General features: G+C 38.3%; 2 protein-coding genes across 3 annotated transcripts in view; one reads left to right on the forward strand and one right to left on the reverse strand.

Moving 5' to 3' along the window:
• The window catches only part of TBCD (tubulin folding cofactor D), a 166,445-nt gene that overhangs the window by 49,296 nt on the left and 94,754 nt on the right, over positions 1 to 22,395 (forward strand). The window lies entirely within an intron of this gene.
• On the reverse strand, positions 1,886 to 5,221 carry ZNF750 (zinc finger protein 750). Its single transcript, XM_066616757.1, has 2 exons — positions 3,819 to 5,221; positions 1,886 to 2,591 (listed from the first exon to the last, which is right to left on the reverse strand). Exons 1-2 carry the CDS (start codon positions 5,219 to 5,221, stop codon positions 1,886 to 1,888), a joined length of 2,109 nt encoding a protein of 702 aa, XP_066472854.1.

Below are 22,395 nucleotides of genomic sequence, written 5' to 3' on the forward strand. Positions count from 1 at the left end.
TTTTTTTGTATTCTGACATTTTCTCAAAATCTCTGTTTATGAACAGCCCCAACCACCTCTATTCACTATGCCAAGTCTTTCTGTTCCAAGTTCAATATTCTGTTCACTGCGCTTATACTGGCTCTATTTAGCAAGGGTATTTCTTTAGCAGTCTGCCCTAGCTTCATCTCACCTACACACTTTGTTACCTCCACTATTCATCTGTCCAGGGGTGGCCAACCTTTCAAGTTTAGGGCTCCTGTACCTTGAACAATTGTGTAGAGGAGGGAATTTCAGCAGGTGTAGTTCACCTGCTGAACTCCCTGCCCTACGCAATTGTTAAAAGTACTGGAGCCCTAAACTTGAAAGGTTGGCCCCCCTGCACTAGTTAATCCTTGCCAATCCTCTGGTATTGTGAGCTCTTCTCTGCTGTTGTACAGCAGCATAGCAGGTGAGATAATGTGTTTTGAACTCTACTTAGCACAATCTTAACTCTATGTATTAAATAATACAAGGAATATTTGCAGTATACTTATGAACTTGTAGTTTTCTAGAGATTGTTTGAAAGTTGCTTGATAAATGTGCTGTAGAAAATAATCAAGTTTTCAGGTTTTTGTGGTTGCTTGCAAGACACATAATAAAACAGAAGCAATATAAACACTTTATTTGTGCCATGATTCATTGTTCTGAAAGTATAGTACATAGCATTTTATTGGAAAATTAGGAAAACATGCCAGACTTACAATTCACAAAACAAAATTTCAGCAATTTTGCAAAAACAAAGCAAAACAAAATAACCTTAGTGTGTCACTGTTCAGATGCTTAAAAATTAATGTGAATGATAAAACTATAGAACTAACTCCATCACCAGCAGTTATCTTTCTAATATATACAAAATAATCCCTAGGTTTGGAGTTCTTAGTGCCTGGTGTCCAAGTATGTTGTCTGACAAACATAAAAGCATTCATGTGGGAGCATCATTTTTTGAATCTAAAGCTTGAAACTCCTTTGAAAATTCCAGTCCCAGGACTAGAATTGGTTTATTTTAAGTTGTGGGTTATCTTTTGCTAAAGATGTGCAAAGATGTGTTTGGCCCCAGTTAGGTGAGGCAGACTCCAGTAGTGCCACCATTATCAGTGTAGGCATACAGTATACACTTCCTCAGCTGATAAACTGTTTTTAGTGTGCCATTACTTTGTCAACACAGCTTCACATAATTCCACACATTATGTTAGTGTAGCAGGTGACTTTTCATCAATAGCAAATTTGTTTGGCTGCACAAATATGTAATAGAAGGGTATTAAACCAAAGTGATATCAGTTTAATGAGTTTTAAATAAAACAAATTGCATTTAAACCTTCAAAAAGTTGGCACAAAAGGCACAAAAGATGGCCTCAGAAAAAGCAGATCAAATCAGTACGTTAGCATGGATTAATGAGTGCTCCCCACCCTAGCGACTGAAGTATGTAATTTAAAACACAACTAGCGCTAAACTTTAAAAAGCAAGTGGAATGTTCACACGCTAAATTGTAGGTAAATCAATAAAACATACTGAACAATAAATCTTAAAAAAATTGAGAGCGAAATAATTCACAGACGTCGTATGACACTGATATGTAGCAAAGGTGTCACCTTTGGTAGTGAAAATGGATGTAAAAGTCATCCCACCACAGTGCACTTAAGAAACAATTAGCTTCAGTTTACATTTAAATGTTCACTTAGAAATTCAGCTTGTAATCAGGGGGTATTTGAGTTACTTTGAAACATAAATACAAAATTAAGGACCCTTTATATTTACATGATATAACAGATCAAATATGTCAGGTCAATTTTTGTTAAAAAATCTATTGTAATGCTTTGGCTTTCAGCATTGTTTACTGTTGGTGGTGCATTAGAAAATGAAGTATTAGCATACTCTAGTTCTTTTTCTCAGAGTAAACACTCTACTGCAGTCATTTGTTCTTACTCTTTTTGCTCCTTGCTGCTGTTTTGCCACTTCTCTTTGATTTGTCCTTTTTTGCCCTTTTGCTTTTTGACTACAGTGATTGTCTTGAATATCGGAAGGTTCAGGGGCAGGTTCAGGATATTGAGAATTGCTATCCTTGTTACTTTTCTCTGCACTATCCATTTGGATTTTACTAGGACTATAAGCAGCTAGCTGACAAAGTGCAACAGCAGCAGTTTGTTTCTGTTCATCACAATTGTCAATTGTCCGGATTTTCTGGGCTTCTTCACTTTGCACCGCAACAAGAGTCTTATCACAGCACCCCCCATCAGTATGATCCTTAGAGTCACATGCCTCTGTCCCCAAACTTTCATTTTCAGTTTTTACAGGTTCACTGTCTTCTGCTTCATGTGATGAGGTATGGGTTGATAATTTAATATTACAATTGTCCTTTACTGAGAGATTCAGAGGCATTTCTTGGAGTTCCATGAAGTTCTGGCTTTCTGTCTGGGGCATGGTATTGTACATATGATCACGAACAATGTTTGCATCTGACTTTTTGGAAAGATTAAGTGGTGCTACTCCTGTGTTGTCATCAGAATTGTATGAAGGGTCGTCGTTACTGTCGCTTGCATGCTTTATATTTTCATTTTCACTAGCGATATCACTGTTGAGCAAAAAAAAATTGACATTTTTAATTTTTGTATTTCGGCAAAATAAAAGTTAAAATAGGACTAGTGTGGTTTTTTTAACAACAGAAAAAGCAATGCAATGAGCTGATTGTAAATAAGATATAAAATAAGTATTTTAATACATTAAATCAAATATTGAAGGAAAATTAATCTGATAGAAGTTTTGGTTTCAGTATAGGAGTCTTAGAGCCCAATCCTATCCAACTTTACAGCACTGGTGCAACTTCAATGCACCCCCAAAGTAAGGGAACAAATGTTCCCATACCTTGAGGAGGCCTTTCTTACTGCCTCCCCACCACAAGATGCAGTGCATGCCCCGCTGGCATGGCTGCACCGGCACTGGAAAATTTGATAGGATTGGGCTCTTAGATTTCTATCCTTTATCCACAAACAATTTATCTAAATTATATGGTTGTCATGATGATGAATAAGTTGTAGCCCACCCGAGATAGAGTTTGAAGGACGGTTTGAGGGATATGGTTGCAGGCTGTAGTCAATTTTGTGTTCTAGGTATTGCATATTTGTAATATAAGCAGCTTTTTAAAGTGATTTAACATTTAGCTGAATTTTTTAGTAAATTGAAAATTTTCTCAAGGAAAATTGTCTCAAGCTAGGCTATCATAGGGCTTTCTTGTTCTAAGATTGTAATGCATTGTTAGTAAACAAGGTATAATGTTGATAGGGAAGCGGGCAGATCACTACATTACCCTATGTGCTTTCTAAAGCAAAGTAATTTATTTTTAGATATAGAGCTCACCCTGATTTTTTTTTTTTGTAATTTACATAAAATAAGGAGTTTGTCACTCAACAACTGCATATTTAAGTCTGAAATCTTGTGCACATTTATTTGGGTTAATTCACATTTAATTTGTGGAACTTACTTCCAAGTAACATGCATAAGATGATGCTGTAAATCAAATCACATTCATGTTCAAAGAGAAAATAAGACAAAGTTCAAAAAGTGTTATCAATATATATTTAAAGATTCAAAATACCATTATATACAGTAAGTTCTAGTACCTGCTCTTTATTTTCCCACATATCCCATTCTCTCTTTTGTTCAATCTGGTTTTTCTAAGTTACCTGTGCTCTTCCTACATGTCCTGTGTATGACATGTAATAAAATCTGTCCTGAGAGTCCCTGTGTGAAGTATTCTAAGGGCATGTTTGCTTTCTCTATGGAACTAGTAATTTTTTTTTACCTTCTGGGTGAGTTGCCTCTGTCTTCCTTTGGCAGAGCAGACTGATGTGAATTTTTCCTCAGTGGTCTGAATGCTGTGCAGCTCTCCTCAGATTGGTTATAATTGCTTATACTAATGGAAGATGACTTGTTAGAAAGATCAAAAAGGCCTTCACAAGCATGGCTTGTCTGTGTGAAGTTTGTTGGGCTAGGTCTGCCTGGGGACCCAGTTGCTGCACTTCCAGCACGAGGGCTCATCTTGGCATTCTCTCTTTCATTTTGCTCCTCTTTTGAATTTTTGACATGCAGCAGAGGAATTTCTTTTTCATCATCAGCTGTTTTTTTGTGAGGATTCAGTGAAAGTGACCTGGCCAGATTTGAAGAAGCTGGGTACAGCAAGGTTGTTTCCTCCATTAAATGAGAACTTGTATCTCTGTTAATACTTGCAATATGTGGAAGTCTGTAAAAAGCTGATTCTGTTGGTCTACAAAATCCGTATGGTACTGGAGGAGTAGGGTGATACTGCTGGAATAAACGATAGTGTTCATAAGTTGCTGGATTTATTGATTTAGGAAGTGGACCTGGGTGGGGAAGGAAATGTCTTTGATCTTGAGTGCTGTAGACAGAGAGCACTGAACTTTCACACTCATGAGAGTTACCTGGAAGAAAGCAAGGTGCGTAGATAGCCAATCCGTGTTCATACAATGAAGGTGAATACTCAGGAATCATAGGCTGCATATAAGATGGAATTGAAGTGAAGCCTTTTGCTGGTGGAATTTTATGAGTAAAATCTGGTGCAAGGAGTGTGGAACCTGTTTTCCATGGGTTATTTGGAGCATGAAATGCTGACTTTGTGTGGAAGGGGGAGCCTTTGTTTGAATCAGAAAGAGAAGTCAACTGAGATGTATCATTACTGTCTTTACTGTGCCGGTGCTCTCCTACAGGTACAAATGCAGAGGGTCTGATGATGCCTTCAAGACTAGGCTGCATGTTGGCTGTGCTTCCTTCTTCATTACCAACAGGAGTTAGTTCTTTCTGAATTGCTGGTTTTTGCACGTGTACCAATTTACTTGTTGCTTGATTTTGAACTTCCATGTTTTCCTTGGCATCGTCTTTGGCAAAACCATATTGAGGTTTAGATTCAAGATTTAAGAGGCCTTTAGAGGAACTTGGCTTTGTTGCAAGTTCAGCTTGATTGATCTGCTTAGACTCTAAGGAATTGGACTTTGAACATTTGATGACACGATCCTGTTCGGACACTAAAGTTATTGAGTTTTTGCAGAGCCCGTATTTCATATGATTGAAAAGGTGTGATTTCTCATTGCAAGTGAAGGGGCATTGAAAGCACTTGTATTTAAATGGTTTTCCTGGAGGCCTTGGAATGTAATGAGGTTTTTTGGGCTTGCGCTCTTTGAGGAGACTCATTTTTCTGCTTTGAGGATAAGTCTTTGGGTCCCCCTTATGCTAATTCAAGGGTTGTTTGATTGATTTAAATATTTATATTTTAAGTTTTCCAAGCTGTCTTCTAGCTCAAATAAGAAATTATTGAAAGACTTGATTTGAAGCCAGTTCAAAATAGAGTTCACAACAGGAAACTGTAATATAAAAAAATCAATGTTAGAAATACTGGAATTTGAGAACTGGAACAGACACATACATATTCTTTCAAATGCTTTTCTATCAAAATTGTTGATGTTTTCAGCTCCCCAACTCCAAACTATCTTTTCTGGAGAAGTCACAGCTAGTTCACACTCTGTCAATGTATAAGAAGAATTGAGAATTCTTTGCCCCAAGTTGCATCACTCTGTATTTGCTTTCAGTCTCATTACCCATTCTGTTGCTTATTTGTCCAGTCTGAAGAATTCTTTAGTTTGCTCTGGGTTTCACTATCCTGAGTCATTTGGTCATGTTCACATACTTGACTGCCTACCCAACATTCACAAATTATAAGCATATGAATTTAATGTAGTAGAATCATAGAAGACTTTGCAAACATGACTTTCCCTTAGGGAAAGCACTCATTCCTGTAAGTAGAGTTCTAATTAAATGACCTGAAGTTCAGGGGTGCCTATTACCTGAAATTCCTGTTGAATTAATTACAGACAGCTCATTTAAACAACAGCGGAGGACCAACCATTCAGGATGTGACTGGGGAGAGATGAAAGCAAGAAGGAGGAGGGAGCTGTAGGTAGATGACAAGAAGAAGAGAAGGCAGGCCCTGGCAATAGTAGCAGAAGCTTGAGTGCAATCCGGTCCAGCCAGTTGGGGAAAGAGGAAGAGATTCCTTGCTGGGGAGAAGTTGGGTGGAGTGGGATTGACTCCATCCTGGAGAGCTGACCTAGCTCTGCTAGAGAGCAAACAGGCTTTTTGAGCAGCCTAAGCAAATATTTAAGTACTAACTAGTGTGAATAACTTGCAACACCCCATAACAAGCCAGATTTTAGAAGCTTAAAATATCACCCACTCCCCAATTTCATGTTCATGGTTGATTATTGGAATACATAGTATTTGAAATGACCTTACACTCTTTGCTGTGTAACTTATTTTAGTATGTGTTTGTTAATTGGCTGCCAGATATGGATCAAGCAGCCATTGATTTATAGGGGCATGATCTTCTCGTTTTCTTTTTGAAAATGAAACAAGTGGATACTTCTAATACATGCTCATGATTTTCTGGGCAGATAAGTCAGATGGGCTTGTATTGACTTGTTCCATTATGTTACTGATTCTGAAGGCGTGAGAATCTCTCAGAGTCATGTTCTCATGATTTTATAGGATGTGTTACGGCAGAGATCTAAAAAGTGATGATTTCATCATGAACTGTAAGCACCATGATCAGAATGATGACTGTTGCAAAACCACATACTGTATCTGAGTTACCTGAAACTACACTAATACTCTTTGTTAACAGAAAAGTTTTTTTAAAAAGTTGCTGCTGAAATTATGAATTAAAATAATATATTAAATGTATTCAGTGTAAAAGTATTCAGGTGCAGGGTATTATAAGTTATGATTAAAAACAAGACATCAGTGGAGCCAGTTTATTTCAAATGGGTTTTCATATACAAGACTTCGCAAGTCCTTAGCCTTATAGGAATTACAATGTTACTTCATATTTCTGGTGAAGAGCTCTTGCCACAATAATGTTAGTCTTTTAAGTGCTATGCTGCACTTCATTACTTTGTTACTAAAAATATAAAAGCTCAACATGGCAACTCTTCTGCAAGTGTCTGTTAACTAGTTGATACTTTTTAAAAGTTTCATGACAAATTTCAGATTGTTCATTTTTCAGTGCACTTCTGTGCTTGTCTACTCAAAAGTAAGTTCCATTATGTGAAAAGAGATTTAGTTCAGGTAGGTGTATAAGATTGAACCTTTGTTATTTTTTTAAATAATATTTAATTGCTTATGTCTGAACCAATTGTTGATGCAAATCATTAGAAATAAAGCACACCATTTATTTTCTCTAAAGCAGTATATTCCAATTTTTAGTGATCTCTGATGTAGTTCACTAAGAAAACTACTTCAAAATAACTACTTTATATTTGCTCCAGGACTTGAACATGCCCAATGGGATTTTTTACTCTTTATTTTTATTTGTACAACTGACTGTACAAGCTTCTTTTAAGAATTCCTCCAGTTTTACAAGCAGTGTGTTTAGTTTGTGTGTGTGGGAGTGCTGTTTGTAGAGCACAAATCCTAAGCCTCCTTGTGTAGCAGAACTCGGGTGTATGGTTCTTTGGATCCCAGTCATAAACATGATTTAGAATAGAATTGCAGTTTGGAAGATGAAATTTTAAAATAGTAAATAAATTTCAATAGCATTGTTATGTACTTGCTGGGATTAGTTTCAGTATACTGTACAAATTTATGTGGTTAATATCAGGGGAAAATACAGTTCTGTGGTAATATATAATTTAAAAAGTCAGTCCTCAAAGAGTGCAGTTTGGATACTATCGAATAACCAAAAGTGGAAGACTCGTTACAGACTTGGTGAGTTCGGTTTGTACCTGTTGTACCTTTCTGCTGGCTTGTCAGTCTCAGTGCAAATAATGCTTGAAGCTGCTGTTGTCACAACAAACTATCCCTAGGTTTACGGAGTTCAAGCTATCTATATAAACAGTTTGAATTTGTTTTCTGAGGCAAAGGGTATGTACATTTCTTATGTCCTGTGTATATAACAGACACATAATTTGAAGGTTAAGATCTCACAGTTTCTCTAAGAACAAGAAAATGCATTGAGCAGATTGAGCAAATATTTGTTTTCTTTTATATTTATCTAGTAAAACATGTAAAACCTAGAATTTTCTCTGCCTCATTATAACCTTGTGAATGTTTTTCAGAAGAAAGGAAACATCCCTCCTAGCTCATTTTTCCTCAGAATTGATTGAGGGATATCTTTCCAAATATTAGAAAGGCCAGTAATGAAACTTGTCCTGAAAGTTTAGTTTCATTGCTCACCAGTTTCAAGAAGTAAAAGGGAAATATATACAAAGTAGACATTTATGCACATTTACTTGTTAGTATACCCCATTGAATTTGGTGGGATTCACTCTTAAGGAAACAAAAATAGGATCCAGACTGATTGTAACAGACTTAACTGTTAAAACCGATTTATGCCTGGTACCGAATTTTTTTTTTTTTTAGGTTTAACATATGGAATTTTGTAGGGATGTTTCAGAGTTGTTTTAGGTAAATCACTGTAAGCTGACCATATTGTTGGGTGACTTTTGGATAGATGAGATGGTCTGATTCTGTATCATCCCCAACCCCCACAATTCATATTTCACATTTTGCTAAAGGTAGTTGTGTCTTTTTGCATAGTAGTCCCACACAAAGATGCACACACAAGGAACTGAATTTGTTTGGTCATAAATTTTCTTAAAGAAGCAAAACCAGTAACCATATTTCTATTTGCACACATTAGTAGATTACAAAATAAGGAATATTTTTGAATTTATTATTGTACAAATACTTGTAATTGTTGCACTGGCCTTCCAAGCAGTACCTTGTTAAGTTAAATTTGATGGGAGCGTATTATATATATATTAGTGTTGTAATGATCTTGCTTAATAGGTGATAGCTATGAATGGCTGCGCAACCATTTCTAAGTACATTAATAAGCACACCTTCAGTTGCTGTTGCAGCATTCTTTTGGGTGATATTGATCTGGCTGACAGTGAGTCCTCACTGGGGTGGAGCATTTTGAAGGGTTAATGCTGTGATTAAAATATTGTGATGTGGCATTATTGCATAAGGCAAGATCATGCCATTGTCACCTATCCAGCATTTTGCAAGAACAAGACTTGTGAGTTTTAGTCCAGTTTAAATTTTCCAGCGATTAATTGTTCCTCTGTCCTGGACTTCTTTATAGTGATTAATTGTGAGTTTTAGTCCAGTTTAAATTTTCCAGCGATTAATTGTTCCTCTGTCCTGGACTTCTTTATAGTGATTAATTGTTCCTCCATCCGGGACTTTTTAATCCTTAAAATGAAACGTATGCTTCTAAAATAGGACTTAGGGCGTATAAAAAGGGCACAGGTGAAAAGAACAGAAGGCTATATTTTATAGAGGTCAGGGTGGATTGTAAGAAAAAGGAATTGAGATTCATAAATATCAAACATTTGAGACCAATGTTTTTGACAGTAAAATAATTGTGGTTTTAGAGTACCTTCTCACTGTTTTGAGATGACAGTTGTTCATATTAAAAAAATCATTAAATTGGTACTAAAGCTAAAATCTACCCCCCCCCCCCACTGTATAAAAATATGCATTTTAATTATCTGAAAACACAATCTGGACAAATTGCATAAGGCAAGATCATGCCATTGTCACCTATCCAGCATTTTGCAAGAACAAGACTTGTGAGTTTTAGTCCAGTTTAAATTTTCCAGCGATTAATTGTTCCTCTGTCCTGGACTTCTTTATAGTGATTAATTGTTCCTCCATCCGGGACTTTTTAATCCTTAAAATGAAACGTATGCTTCTAAAATAGGACTTAGGGCGTATAAAAAGGGCACAGGTGAAAAGAACAGAAGGCTATATTTTATAGAGGTCAGGGTGGATTGTAAGAAAAAGGAATTGAGATTCATAAATATCAAACATTTGAGACCAATGTTTTTGACAGTAAAATAATTGTGGTTTTAGAGTACCTTCTCACTGTTTTGAGATGACAGTTGTTCATATTAAAAAAATCATTAAATTGGTACTAAAGCTAAAATCTACCCCCCCCCCCCACTGTATAAAAATATGCATTTTAATTATCTGAAAACACAATCTGGACAAATACAGCAACTGAATACTATAGCACTTTAGTATTTGATTAAACATTTGATATAGCACTTGAGTTTGATTAAACATTTAAAAACTTAGAAAGAGTTATGATTATATAAAACTTTAAGTGGCCCTAAATAGTCCAGTAGAAGAGAATATAATAAATTAAGCAAGGAAGCTAAAATACATACATCTAAATTAAAAATAAAATAGATTCTTAGTAGGGATTTCAACCTGAAAATTGCTACAACAGTGTTTAAAAGTGAACAATGAATAGGATTAAGTGACAGAAACTTTTTGTACTTATTAAAATAGCAATCACATATTTTTTTTCTTTTGATACAAACTTCCTGTGTAATGCACCTGCTAAATCAGGAGTTCCCTGTCGTGCAGGGACAGGAGCAGACTAACAAATAGAGCTAGTGGGCATTCTTTTAGTTAATTGATTGCTTTTCCTTTAAAACTTTTTTGGTGTTTTAGCTGCTGGTTTTAAAGTCCACTTACCTGAGAGTTTGGTAGCAGAGGTCCAAGATGTTCAGGGTTGTTAAACTGTTGCTGTCAGTGTTGAGAGAGAAGTACCTGTTCGCTGCTTGATTAAGTGAAACTGAAGGAGGTTGTTTCAATGGGAGGGACTTAAAAGTGTAGGAGTTGAGCCCTGAGGGTGTAGAGATGCACCTGATATTACTTCAGCCTCAAGCTACAGTTCATGCGTTTCCATCCACTGCCTTCATTTGATGTTACCTCAGCATCAGAGCTGTGGAGCAGAACCCTTGTCATGTTCGTGCCCTCTAACAAGCAAGTTTTTGTTTCTCGCACTGAGTTAATAATCTGCTGTCAGGGGGAGTAGAACACAGTACAGACATGTTTCTCAGTTTAAGATCTTTTAAATCATTTCTAAGTGAGAGATAGATTGTAATGAAGACTTTAAAGCTTGATAAAATAGTAAAAGAAATTGCAGGCTGCACTACATGGCTCTGCTTAATTTGAATATTCTAGCTCTGGTGGTTCTGTGAGAATATCTGTGTGCTGCAATGTTCTTCCCCCCTCCCCCTGCTGATACATTTGTACTCGTAATAGCTTCTGTCTGGGAACGGCGAGACTGAAGTAACTCCAAGCTTGCTTGCTGTAGAAACCTGCCAAAGCTTGCTAGTAGTCAGCATCCATATGAATTGTAAATGCAAAGGAGTCACCTCAGTCGGAAATTGGTTTATCCCATCTACTTAGTCTCTCCCTTTTCAGCAGTTTGACTTTCTCGATGCTGAGCACGCTTGCTAGTATTATTGCTTGGTTACTTTATACCACATGTGAGAGAGTGGGTGGTGGTTCAGCCTTGTAAACACTGCTCAGAGGTTGGACACCTGTCCTCTGACCATACCACTCCTTCCCTTCCCACCCTACATTGCTGCTGCTGGTACCTATTTTTATTTTTCACTGTGATGTTGTGGATATCCCAGCTACCTTTCTGAAATTAGCAGTGGGGATAGAGCCACAGCTACAGCCAAACACAACTTTGTGCTAAGATGGCGCAATGGAGGCTATGGAAAGTCTCTCTTTCCTCTTTTCTAATCCTAAGGACCCTGGGTCTGTGCAGTCATCATAGCACAGAATAGTTTGACAGTGTTTTGACAATTATGGCTAGGGCTCTGTCTCCTTGGAATTGATGTGATATGCTTGGTTGCTTGACAACATTGCCCATGCGACTACTAAATTACAAGGCTGTCATTATGAATAATTAAAGCTAGGTGTTTTATTGGTTTTTAGATCAACCCTCAGCTTAAACTGTAGATAGCAAAACAGACTTTCAGATTCTAAACATTCTCATCATACAGAATATTGATTTAAGGTGTTTGTTTTTAATTTTTAAAAGTGTTTGAGGATGACATTGACCACTCTGAGTTCTCAAAGAGTGTGTCTTAAGGATCCAGTACTCTGCTTGAACAAGGCTGAAATTGCCAACGCAACTTAGTCAGGGAGGGTCAGCTCTTACTTTGGCAATGGGCAGATCCCTTCCCTCCAGAGTGAAGGCAGTGTGGACAATGGGCAGCTCAATCCTATGCTGTCCTGGCATAGGTACATGGTACAATGGAACCAAAATGGTTGCTGCTGTATCCCGCGAGGACGGAGCAGCCACTGGAGGCCTCCTTGGGGTAAGGGAGCATTGGTTCCCTTATTAATTATTATTGTTATTATTATTAACAGTATTTATATACTGCTTTTCAACAAAAAGTTCACAAAGTGGTTTACAGAAAAAAATAAAATAACTAATGGCTCCCTGTCCCAAAAGGGCTCACAATCTAAAAAGATGCAACACCAGCAGACAGCCACTAGAAAAGACACTGCTGGGGTGACACTGCCCTTACCCTTTGTAGAATGAGGAGATGGGTCTCCTTGGATCTGCAGCAGCTCCTGAGCCTCTGCTACCATCCCTTGCCTGCCCTCCCTCCTCCCAGTTCTGCCCCCTCCCCTCCTTCTTCCACCTTCTTACACTCTGAGAAGCCTCCCTGCTGTCTGGTGAGGGACCTCACTGGCTGGCACTCCTAACCTGCGTTGTCCTGGCACAGAGGGCCAGCAATGACTGGCATGGGACCCTTCGGTAGCAAAGTGTTTTACGGCACTTTTATGACACCCAGCATGGGCGTTGTGAGCGCAGCAACAGTGCTGACACCTATAGGATTGGGCCCTTAGTTTGCTCACAGTGACATTGTCATGCTGCCATATCTGGATGACCAAGTGATATCGTGAAGCCATCATATTCACTATGTTATTCCTAATTGTCACTTGGTGGAGAAGGGAGAAAAGGCTTAAAACTTATAAGAAATCAACAGCATATTGGAGCTGCATAGTGGCTTGACAAAAAAGCAAGCTTATTAGTCAAGATTGCATCAAAAGTCCACTTTTTGCCTAACCATTTTTGCCCAGCCCACAGGTGGACACATTTGGTCCCTATTGTATATATGCAACGATGGGCAGAAATGGCTTAGATATGTTATTGGAATTAGCTATAAGTCATCTGCTTTAATTTAATCAATCAATCAGTCGAACCTTTATTGGCATTATCAGTAAAACCAGGGTGTAAAACAGAAAAAATATCCATGTACATTAGACTCAACTTCTTGAGATAATTCTTGTATATGTACAATAAAAGTACTTTGCCATGCTGGTTGTTAAAATCTCATTCCTGCCAGTTAGTAATTGTCTAACCGTGTCAATTTCAGGTCCGTTAAAAGACTTTAAAAGGGGATAAATAGTGGCTCTGTAAATCAGAAGAGTAATCACAGTTTAATAAAATATGAGGGAGTGTCTCGATAGAACCTGAACCACAATGACATACCTTGGATTGTTGAGCATTGAACCTGGCTTTCATCTCATTCGAGGGGAAAGCGTTGAATCTGGCCAGGGAAAACACTCTTGGTTCCTGCTGTTTTGTTAGAAAAATTTAAATAGTTCCTGCCAGAATCAGCTGCCCGAGATAGTCCAAAATAAAATGGGGAGCAGGTTTTTCTGGCCTCAGCTAAAAGCTTTTGTTTTTCAATTTCCCTTAGCTGGGTACATAAGGTATTAAACGCAAATGCCCATGGCCTCGTGCCCAGCAAATCTAGGGAAAGCCCTAGAGATTGAACTTTCTTGCTAAGTAAGGCAAGTCTTGGAGAACAGAAAGAGTCTTCTAAAATACTTTTCAATAGGGGGTTCTTAGCTGCAGCAGAGCCAATTCTGAACTAGTGTTTGATAGAGCGAAGCCAAGCTAGAGACTCCACTTTATTTTGGCCAGCTTCCAGGCATAAAACAGCATAAGGTACTCATCGAGGTACAGCAAAGATTTTATATAGGTAGAGAGACTGAATCCTCTCAACTATCATGCAGAAGGCAGAGATCCAAATGGGAATGCCGTATAGGAGTTGTGCATTACCTTAGTATTAAATGCCTGGAGTGCTGCAGGTATAAAGGAATTCCCCCAAGAATAAAAAATTGACTGATTGCTTGAGCTGTTATACAGCTTTTATGAATTGCTGATTGGTGATGCGCAGTCCATGAGTGCCTAAAATGGAATAGGACTCCTAGATATTTAAACATTTTCACTTGTTGAATGGAATGCCCATTAAAGATCCACGTTGTTGGTTTCCAGGAGTGGCTGAATACCACTATTTTCGATTTATCAAAATTAAGGGTCAGCTTATTTTGTTCAAAATATTTTAGACATGCCGAGATTAGTTGCTTTAGACCAGTGTTATTCAAACTGTGCGGTGCGGCTCTTTAGGGAGGCACCAGGAACTCAAAGGGGAGGCGCGGAATGTGTGATACAGTCACACCCCTGGGCAGAATACGAGCCCGTCTTCTGCCCGCCATCTGCACTTTCTTTTAAAGCAGAAGCAACGGGAGTTGCTCAGCTGCGAGAGTGGCTGCTGCCGCCCCGCCCTCTTCTCCCTCCACTCTGAGGCTGCTGCCTTCTGTGTTCGCTGCATGTTGTTTCCAAAGCTCTTGGACTCCAACCCCCATCTGGCAAGTACCGAGCATGCTCAGCTTGCAGTCCTTAACCCTCGATGATCCTTGTCTGGTTGGTTCCTAGTTCCCAGCCTGGGATCGCTTCTCATCAAAGTGAAATCTCTCTTTTCAACCCCCTCCCTCTTCCACTCCCCCCTTTTGATCTCCAAAGCTTCCTGCTTTCCTCCCCCTCCCCAAATAAAACGTTTCCTATTTTACCAGTCACCAGGGGTCTTAAAGTTGTTTCCATGCAGTTGGCAAAGGGGGGGGGGAAGAGAGAAGCACACACTTTACTTGTCCAGGAGCAGAAAAAGGGTACTGTTTTTAAAGTGATTTATTAATCTTGTTTGACTGAAGAGGAAAGGCTGTATTTTTAAAGGGATGAATCTTGCTATTTGAAGGGAATACTTATCAGCCATTGATGAAGTGATTGCCAGCCCAATCCTATCCACACTTTCCTGGGAGTATACCCCATTGACTCTAATGGGACTTACTTCTGAGTAGACATGCGTAGGCTTAAACTGTGCAAGCCTACGCATGCACAGCTCCTAGTATAGGAACTCCTAGTATAGGAGACAAATCAGCTTCCTAACCAAACCCTTCTCAGCTCTGATATATTTTCATGGTCTATTTTTGTTTTCCCCACCAGCTGCTGGAAAAATTTAATTTTATTAAATTAATAAAGGGTTCAATCCTATCCAAGGAGAATGGGAGAAATGACTAGTTGGATTGGGGTCCACAGGGGTGTGTGTGTGTAATGTTGGTCAGACTGGTTGTTCAGACTGGTTGTTCATTTGATAAAACAATTCTGTTGGTATGCTTACAAAGTTTAAAAAAATGAGTCCTCCTGGACCAGACAAAATCTACCTACTCCAGCAACCTATCTCCAACAATGATGAGCAGCTGATCATTTATAAAGCATGTATATTGCTGTGTATTAATAATATATTTTTAAGATCTGCATTTAATTAATGATATGATTAATATAATTAATATTAATATAGTTAATATATATTTAATATTTAATATCATATTATAATAAATATAATATTATATTTAATATAGTTAATATTTCTGGCCACTTCCTGTTTAATGATGTCACTTCCAGCCCTCAGGAACATGATGGGGAGTCATGGCCAACAGCCACGGGGGTCAAGGGAGCCACTGGCCAGAAAAGTTTGAGTACCACTGCTTTAGACCAATTTTTGTGCCTGCTAACAGAAGCATGTCATCTGCATAAAGAAGTAGAGGTAGGACTAATTGACCAATTTTAGGGGGGTGAGTGTCTACTGAGCATAATAAAGGGGCCAGATCATTTAAAAACAAATTTAAAAGGGTTGGGGTCAACACACAGCCTTGCTTGACACCTTTGTTTACCAATACTACACCCATCAAATTACCACTAGGTGAAAGCCTCATTTGGCAAGAGGTGTCTGAGTAAAGGCTCCTAATTAAAAAGAGCAGTCTTGTATCATTCCCAAGATTCCCAATTTGGACCAAAGAATATCTCTATTAATGGAGTCAAACACTCCCTTTAAGTCCAAGAAAGCAGCATATAGGGCAGAATTGTGGGTTGTGTACTTCGCTATTAAGTGTGAAAAGACAGTGCAGTTAATTTAATTTGCTACTTTAATTTACTTTCTTCTGTTATAACCCAGCTGAGGCCAAAATCTCTCTTTTGCATACAGAAGTCCGTATGACATAAGCAATTTTAAAAATATTTGTATAATTTGTTCTGGGGAGGAGCAGGGTTATGTGCAGAGCACTGACATATGAGCCCTTGCCCCTTGGCTTCTGTGATTTCAACAGGCATTTCCCACACATCTCTTACCCATAATGGTCAGAAATTGTGTGTGTGTGTGTGTGTTGTGTGTGTGTGTGTGTGTGTGTAAAAGGCTGAATTTAGTGTCCATTTTCATATTCTGTGCTTTCTTCTGTGACTGCTTGCACTTTAAAGTATATCTTGTATATACTGGAAGCAAACCCACAGTAATCAACAGAGAGTAAACTATCTTTGTTTCACATGATTTTTTCATATGGGTGAGGAGACTGTACCCATGGACAGAATGTTCTGTTTTGAGATTTTTTTTTTTTTTTGGTGAGGCTGTGTATTCATTGTTGTTTTTTATCCTGAAATTGGTTAAATGGGATGTTAGTCTTATATCAGCATTAATGCTATTTAATATTTGGGAGCTTTATTTATTTACCATTCTATTAAAGTAATGGTAAATTATATCATTTTGCCATTTTAGTAATTAATCATTTTGTTTTTCAGTATCCATGCAAGTCATCCTTCACCATCTCATATAATTCTAGAGTTGGATGGAACCTATCAGTCAAGTCTAATATCCTTGCTTGAGCCAGAATGTTTATATTTTTTCTTCCTTGCCAGATTACATAGTTCCAAAAAAAATGTGATATAAGTTCTATTCATGGGAGAAACATAGTACTTTCTTTTTGCCCTTCTCACCTGCTAACTTCCATTAATATGTGTGGGGATGAATTAATTTATGATGGTTCTAGTATTTGTGGGGGAAGTGGTTTCCCCCACAGTTCTTTAATTTTGGTGGGCTGATTCCATGATACAACAATTCTGGGCAAATATAATTAAATATGTTAAAGATATAGCAACCCATATAGCAGTCCTGACCCAGACCTGCTTCTTCTGGGTTACATGAAACAAGAGAAAATGCCAACTCTTAGAAAGTATTTGATAGCTGACATGAAAAGCAAAGTTAAGTGGCTGCAAGATGGAAGCAAAAAAATAAAAATAAAAATAAAGCTGATAGTATAATAAGATAGAAGATCATAATAATGGATAGTGGTTTCCCTTGCTTGCATATACAGATAAAGCAAAAATCTTTGTAAATATTTTTTTAGGCTTAGATCCATTTTATTATTGTAGACATTAATGAGAGGGACCTATAAAAAAAAATTGCAGTATTCCCAACTCTTATGTCTGCCTCTGACTGTAAGAGGCCCAGGGAACCAGGTCCCTCTCCTTGTACCCCTGTCCCCATGTTCTGGTATTGTCTTATTCTAAATGACACTTCAACATTCCATGGCTCTTATGGGGAGGGCGACTGAACTATGCTAAGGCTACACCAAGCTAGTTTTTGTGTGCATTTTCTTTTAATTTACAAACGTGTCTGATTTTGGCATATCTAGGGAGCCTCCCAAGTATGTAGAGACCACAACCTTGTCTGTGAATGGCTGTGTTTCTTCTGTAAGCTGACAGGTACTCAACTACCTGGGTTTGCTATTGGTATACTTAATATTAAATGAATGGAGTTGTCTTACCCTGTTAATATCATGTCTGCAATGTTTCTGTGTTGTTACTTTGTGATTAGTGACCCAAAGGGCCTTATAAAGTGCCTGAGCTATGGTTGATACACTCTGTGAAAGTTGATCAGTTTTAGTTTTCGTTTTTTGTATGGGTGAATCTGAGGGAAGCTAGGGTAGTGATGTTGGCCCGTGGGCATGATCCTAGTGCAGCAAAGAGCTTATTAAAAACCAGCCACTCCCTGGAAGTGGTTGCTGCTAGGCAGACCTGCTGAACTGGGCTAAAGCTGAAGTAGAGCAGAATGTGCAGGTGTAGTAGGCATTGTTTAAAACTGGAGGCAATAGAGTAAAATACCTGGATATGCAAGTTCAGGGAGCAGAGCCTTGGAGGCAGGATGCTTCTTGTTTTTTTCATTAATAGATGTAACTGGTCCTTGTCAATTTGACCTAGAAAACCTGGCAGCTGTATTGAAGTGTATTTATGGTATTCTCATGTGGTATTGTATAATTATTACATACATATAGTCCGGTCGTATGATAGGTAACACCCTTCAAAAGGCGATGAGTACAGTAGTCACATTGGAGGCAATAAAATTCCCGGATTGATGTAACACTGATCATTATCATTGTTATGCTCCTAACAATGTTTTATGCACAGCACTAAATGATCTCAGCATATTTTAAATTGTCTTTTGGAAAAATTCTCTTTTTCTTTTCTTCATAGCTGTCATGCTTAAAGCTAATAACTTGCAATGTATAAATAAGTACCCAAACTACTTAAATCAGTCTAGCTTCTGAGATTCAGTGTACTTTGAGAAAAAGCATTCAGAATTTTTTAGTAGACCCTGCTCTCATATTTAGATTTGTCTGAGGAATTGCAGCCTGTAAATAAACTATTTTCATTCAAGTTTGTTCTAGGTTTAGTGCACATGTGCACTGGGGTCCTCAAATATTTGCTTGGCTTGGTAGCTTGGAAAGGAGAGGTGGTAATTCTCCTTTACCACCAGGCTTTTGTAGGAGACAGTGCAGTGAGGTGGGGTTTTGCAAAAATGAACTGGTTAGAACCCCTATCCACATTTCCCTTCTCAGGGCTCTTCCTGGAGGAAAAAAGAAGCAAGAGAAAGTAGATGAACCTTTGATATTATCTTTAAAAAGGAAGATAAGCCTATTGGATAAATAGTTATCCAATGATTGTTTCTGGCTTTTAAAGCAAGAAGCAACTAAGAGAGAAGGGTACTTGCCGCTGCCAAGAAGGCTATTGAATTTATGGAACCTGGCACATGGATGAAGAGATGGAACAGTATGCCCTCTAGAAGTCCTACCTTTCTGAGATACCAGAGACCTGGTAGTATAGGACATACTTGGGAAGAGATTGTATTGTACAAGATCTGTCCCAAGATTGGGTGTTGAATGATCTTTAGTCAAAAGGAGTCTTTTGACTAAAAACTCTAGAATTCTTATTTCCAAACAGGTAAAATGGGTTCCTTTAATGGTTGTTAAACTCTTAGAATTTGAACCAAGAAATTATTTGCATTACTGAGACTTTCAGGAGTGCTGTTCTTAAGGGGGTTGTTTGTCATTTTTTCTTGTAATTATAGAAATGTCAGTAGGTTGACTACCTATGATGTGAGTGTGTTAGTGAGTTTGGTAGGCTTCTGTGTCAATCTAGGATATTGCATATAATTGCAATATTGCAATCTAGGATGTTGCTGTGAAGATATACAATGAAGCAGTGATTTACAATGAAGTGAATTTTTAAAGGATCTCTGAGAGTTTCTTGCTACCTTCTTTCCTTATTGTAGTATTAATTTGCATGAACATGATACTCTTTTAATAGTTGCAGAGCAGTGTATCTTAATCTTTGGCTTCCTTACTATTTGTAAAAAGTGACATTGGTGCCAGACTGAAGAGGGGTTATATAAAGAACAAGTGTCCCAAAGAGTTATCAAAGTGCTAATGTGGAAGTGCCTGTCAGTAAGCAGCCTTGAACAATCTGTGTAGCACTGGTGTGTAAAACTGTTCCCTTTGTACATGTGAGCAGTATAAATATCAGCCTTTCCTTTGCTTGATTGCGCAAGCTTCTTATTTTTATTTTTCCCCTTTCATATAACTCTTTAACATTCAGGGCATTTGTAATTCTTTTCAAGGCATTTCATGTAGCTCTGCTAGCTGTAAAATGGTCAACAGTGAGATATGGCTGTATGTGTGGTCACTATGTGGATGTGTTTTCATCTGTTTCCTCTGTCATGTACTAGGTGTGAAACAATAAATGAGAGAAAAACCATTCTGCAGTCTCTGAGATTGGTGTTATTTCCCATGCTGTGGGAAAGCACACCAATGGAATTTGATTATTGCCCTCTAGCTGTAGCTAATCATTGTACTTTGCACAATGGGAGAAAAATCTACTTAGCATATGATACTGATGTATAGCTATTTGCTTGTTACCATTGATTACCTCCTATAATAACTGTACATGTTGTGCTGCATTTGAAGATAGTAAAGGGCAAAACAAAGATTTAAAAACTTCTCATTTCTGCCTGATGTGTTTTTGTGCCTTCACAACTTGGGAACCATCAAGACAAATGTCCATTTTGTACCTTTCCAGGAGTTTGACAATCTCCCTGTTTTTGCAGTCCTAGGCAGGCAGCAAAAGCAGGAAGTGTTTTAAACTCTTGATGGGCAACCACACATGGCTAGTAATCTGTATTCAGTTTATTCACAACTTATGTGAGTCTGACTTAGACGAACAAAGTGAAATAGAAACATCTGACATGGATTCTTTGTTTAATATTTAAATAATAACAAATCTTCTTTTGGCTTTGATACTTTTATTTAGAAAAAATATGTGATGTTTACGGTTGATTACTCTTCAAAAATTAAAGGCGCAATCCTATCCAGCTTTCCAGCACTGAAATAGCCTCAGTGTAGCCCTGAGATAAGGAAACAAATATTCCTTTGGTTGCGGAGGCCTCCATGACTGTCCCCACCATCACAGAATGTAATACATGCCCTGCTGGCACACCTTCATTGGTGCTGGAAAGCTGGATAGGATTGGGTCCTAAGTTAGCCTATAGTAGTAGGATGGTTTTATTATTGCACCAAAAAGTACCTTTTAAACTCCTTGCTGATGGGAAGACGGAAGTTGTGTCTGTGTTTTACAGTACTCAAAGCAAAGTATTCTGTTGCAACCTGTAGTTAATGTTGTTAAGTTAGGGAGGGTGGGATAGAATAAGTATTCATTACTACCTCTAGGCTACAGCTACAGATGACTACATTTTTTAAAAAAATAATGTGCCCAAACTCAACAGGTGGATCTGGATTCTGTTGATTTTCCAAGTACAATTGCAGTTGAGTCAGTAATTATATAGCAGTTCTTTAAATTTGAAAGCATTATTGTAACGTGTTTGTTTACTGTAAATTGATTGTGTATTCTATCTACCCCTTGAAACTTAATGCTATTATTTTGAATCTGGTTAAAATTAATAGAAACCTCCTCTCCACTCTCCCCTGTCCCCATTTTGCCCCTGCTGTGCCTTCCCTCTGTCCTCCCCCACCCCGGAATGCCTCCCCACCACTTGGCATCATACATGCTGATGGCTCCCAGGGCTCCTCTGACCAGCTTGAAGGCCCTGCACCTGCCCGTGCTGGCCTCCCCACCCATGCTGACCTTCCCACCAGTGCCTCCATTGTTCTGGCCACTGCAATGTACCTTATGGCACTTTTGCAATGGCCGTCTCCCTGGCAGCACGTGGGAAACGGGCACTTACCTGGAATTGGATCGGGCCCCAAAGTGTTGATTTTTGAAAGTGTATCCTGAAAAAGGTAAAGCTCATCCTAGGTTAAGGAAGTGGAAAGCATTTTTATACTGCCCTTCCTCCAAAGAGCTCAGGGCAGTGTACACACCTGCCCCCCTCCTTTTGTCCTCACAACAACCCTGTGAGGTAGGCGAGGCTGACATAAAGTGACTGGCCCAAGGAAGTGACTCACCTAGGAAGCTGCATGGCTGAGGGGGAATTTGGATCTTCCAGGTCTAAGTCTACCTCCTGAACCACTACACCACCCTGGCTCTAAATTTTCCAATAATTTTTAGCTCAATCCTTGTTTTAAAAGGCAGATGGATTTTAAAAAGTGGGACAAAATTGATAGATGCATAATGTAAACTGGAAGATGACCTTGCTTGATGTAGGTGACTGGAATTGACTAGTACTAGTTAATGTCAAAATATGAGAGGGCAAGGAGTTGCACTAAATTCATTCTTACATTCAAATATCAATTATATAATAGCAGAGAGTAAGCTCAAAACTGGAACAGTTGGTTAAATAAATAGTGCCTCTAATTTTCTCTCCATGTGAAAGCTGATAGTCATATGTCTGGGGGTGGGACGGGAGTTATCTTAAAAATGCAGAAATAAAATACTCCTTTCCTTTTTTTCTTCTGTTCTCAAAAAGGTAGAGAGGAAAATTGCATGTGCTTTTGGAACTATGGTCAGAAGTTGGGTCCAACATGACCATATAGTATATGTAAACATGTTGGTTTACAACATGACCATATAGTATATATATTAT

Source organism: Tiliqua scincoides, chromosome 2 (genome assembly GCF_035046505.1).
Source record: "Tiliqua scincoides isolate rTilSci1 chromosome 2, rTilSci1.hap2, whole genome shotgun sequence".
NCBI classification, from domain to species: domain Eukaryota; kingdom Metazoa; phylum Chordata; class Lepidosauria; order Squamata; family Scincidae; genus Tiliqua; species Tiliqua scincoides.

Bases quoted from the DNA above. Each gene is read 5' to 3' on its own strand.
- ZNF750 (XM_066616757.1), bottom strand. From the start codon at position 5,221: ATGAGTCTCCTCAAAGAGCGCAAGCCCAAAAAACCTCATTACATTCCA. The intron at 2,592-3,818 runs GTAAAAAAAAAT...TTTGCTCAACAG, and splicing joins AGAGGCAACTCACCCAGAAG to TGATATCGCTAGTGAAAATG.